General features: G+C 47.4%; 1 protein-coding gene across 1 annotated transcript; it reads left to right on the forward strand.

Moving 5' to 3' along the window:
* Positions 1 to 976: 976 nt before the first annotated feature.
* On the forward strand, positions 977 to 1,773 carry Pmar_PMAR002112 (hypothetical protein; the record flags this gene model as incomplete). The annotated part of the gene is made up of 3 exons (XM_002781016.1): positions 977 to 1,221; positions 1,273 to 1,567; positions 1,613 to 1,773. Coding segments are annotated over 3 exons (701 nt in total), but the record flags the coding sequence as incomplete, so codon positions are not given.
* Between the last annotated feature and the right edge of the window lie 768 nt (positions 1,774 to 2,541).

Consider the following 2,541-nt stretch of genomic DNA (forward strand, 5'->3'; position numbering starts at 1 on the left):
TTCCAATGCCAAATGATGAAATATCGTTGCATATCGCCAAGTTGAACGCACGATGGCATAGGCGCCCCAATCAGGTTTACCGTTCCAATGCCAAATGATGAAATATCGTTGCATATCGCCGAGTTGAACGCACGATGGCATAGGCGCCCCAACCAAGTTTACCGTTCCAATGCCAAATGATGAAATATCGTTGCATATTGCTAAGTTGGACCATCGATAGACCACGGAAACTCTGCAGAAATGAAATCTGCCAGCACATTTTCCTATATACGGCTTTCTCCATATGGTCATAGCTTGTCGAGTATGGAGAGTATGCAATTGAGTCAACTTCCATCGAAGAGAGCTCATCGAGATCTTCGAATCTTCCCATCAGGGAGCTTGGTACCTGAGCCTTCCTGATATTTACGTACGCTGAGAAATTTCGAGGGGCGCCTTTTTTCGATCACACTCTACGTTCACTTCTTTCAGGAGTTTGCTCATTAATTATGGGAGTTCACACACGAGTTATGGTAGAAGCGTACAGAACCCAACGAGGATTGCCCAAAATTGCCCAGAGTTTTCATATTGTCAGCGGCACGTGTAGTTGACCATGTGCATGTTTCCCACACTGATTTCGAGAGGTTGTACGGCACAATCTCTGTGATATCTCATATCTCCATGGTTTCTCCCACGGCCTCTGCATGTGCCCTTCCTTAATGTCAGGTAGGAAAGACCGTGGCCCAGGATTATAGGAGTATTGCACGCTCGGCAGCGTGAACTTTATCGGACCATCGGGGAGCCAGGTGTGCGACTGTCGTCTATTGCGAGCGTCGTGTCCTGTGAGGTAAATAGATTCGCAATAGAACCATATCTGCGATTGAGGCCACTCGCCATGAGGTGTCATCGTGGCAACGATATCAGGGCGAACGCTGGGGCCCCGCACAAATTCCTGGCATCATTTCGAGTGGATCTTTCCATATTTCTGTCGCATTGGTTGATGTTGCATAAGATCTTCATCCTCACCGTTGCCGTCGCGTGGGAATCTATCGCTCTCTCCTCGGTAGATGACCGCAGCCCAGGTCGCGCGGATACCGCCGAGAATGAATGCGTGGTGACCTGGGCTAATCTTATTGATCCCAAAAAGATTACAGTCGAAGTCTTCGCGGATCGGATTGCAGACCCATCAGTTGCCGGCCGTACCATCCGAGCCATCCGAATCAAGTCCTTTGAATATACCTCAAAGTGAGTGTCGTATCTTGGGGCCATTCTGTTGTTGCGAAATTACTTTTGTAGGGATGGTGAAGTGCAAAGGCGCACCACTGATATCATTAAGACAGTGATAGATTCCGAGATGCTAAGTGCCTTGAGCCGCCGAGATGTGTCTGAGCACGTTGACGAGCAAACCCTCTGTAGAGAACAGTTGAAGATCTTCGCCGAGTATATGGATGACAGCTCTGAGAGATACCGAGCAGATGCAGCAAGACTCGGGATCATGCCGGGAAGCAAATCCTTCACCGCCTGGAGCATCCTCAACCTCATATTCGAGTGGCAAATTAACCGCCGATTCGGCGAGTCTATTACTGAAGAGGTAGCAGCTTGTATCTACCACTCATGGACTCTTTCCCTTGAGTAGAAATGTGTTATCAGCGCAGGGGCTTGGCTGAGCTATATCGGCTCTTCCGGTCTGCCCCCGAGTAACGAAATGATACGCGCGACAGTGAAAGCAGGTTATGTTCCCGAGAAGAATGTGGTGGATATCAAGTTTTTCTCTGTGAACAATGGCTTATCCCGCAAGTGAGGCGACTCGTACGATTCTGGCGTTGTCGTTCCTGCTGTCGTTCTTATTGCAGAAAGAGTCTTCGTGGTGATGATTCGATTCTCAATGTTTCAGGGAGGAAGAGCTCCCCGCTGAGGAACTTGCTAGGCTGAACGCGGATCTGAGAAGTATGCGTTATCACGTGACGACAGAGAATCTTCCACCAGAGAAGTATAATAGCGATTCATGCCATTACTACTTCGAATACAGAGGCTGGCAGCTCGAACAGATGCTCCCTCCTAATAACGCTTTTACAGTCATAGACTATGGAAGTATAGGCCATTACAAACTTTTCTTGCCTTTCTATCGCTGGATAGTGTGGGATAGGATACGTGAAAAGGATAAGAGACGAGCAGAGAAGAAGAGGAAGAAATGCGAGGAAAGAAAAGGGGAAGGTCAGAAGAAACCGTGCGTGTTATCGTAGACGAATAATACACAATTACTCCTCGTAGAACATGTTGTTTGATGTTGGTGTATTGAAAGCAGCTGTTGTTTGGTCGAAAGTGACCTTCTGATCAGAGTATGGGGGAATAGGTACACGCTCAACAAGACGTATTGATGACAATAAGGAAACTCCTTTAGTTAATTCGCGTTGGTTTTTCTACATTTCGGCTACCCGAGTGTAAATATCCCCTCATGATGAGGGACAAATATTATAACACTGTCGAGTCGTCTTTACACCTTATGGGACCTTTTAGTGAATTGGATGGGGCGGCTATGCCACCCTATAAAATGAAGGAGTACAA

Source organism: Perkinsus marinus, assembly GCF_000006405.1.
Source record: "Perkinsus marinus ATCC 50983 genomic scaffold scf_1104296943712, whole genome shotgun sequence".
Classification (NCBI taxonomy): Eukaryota; Perkinsozoa; order Perkinsida; family Perkinsidae; genus Perkinsus; species Perkinsus marinus.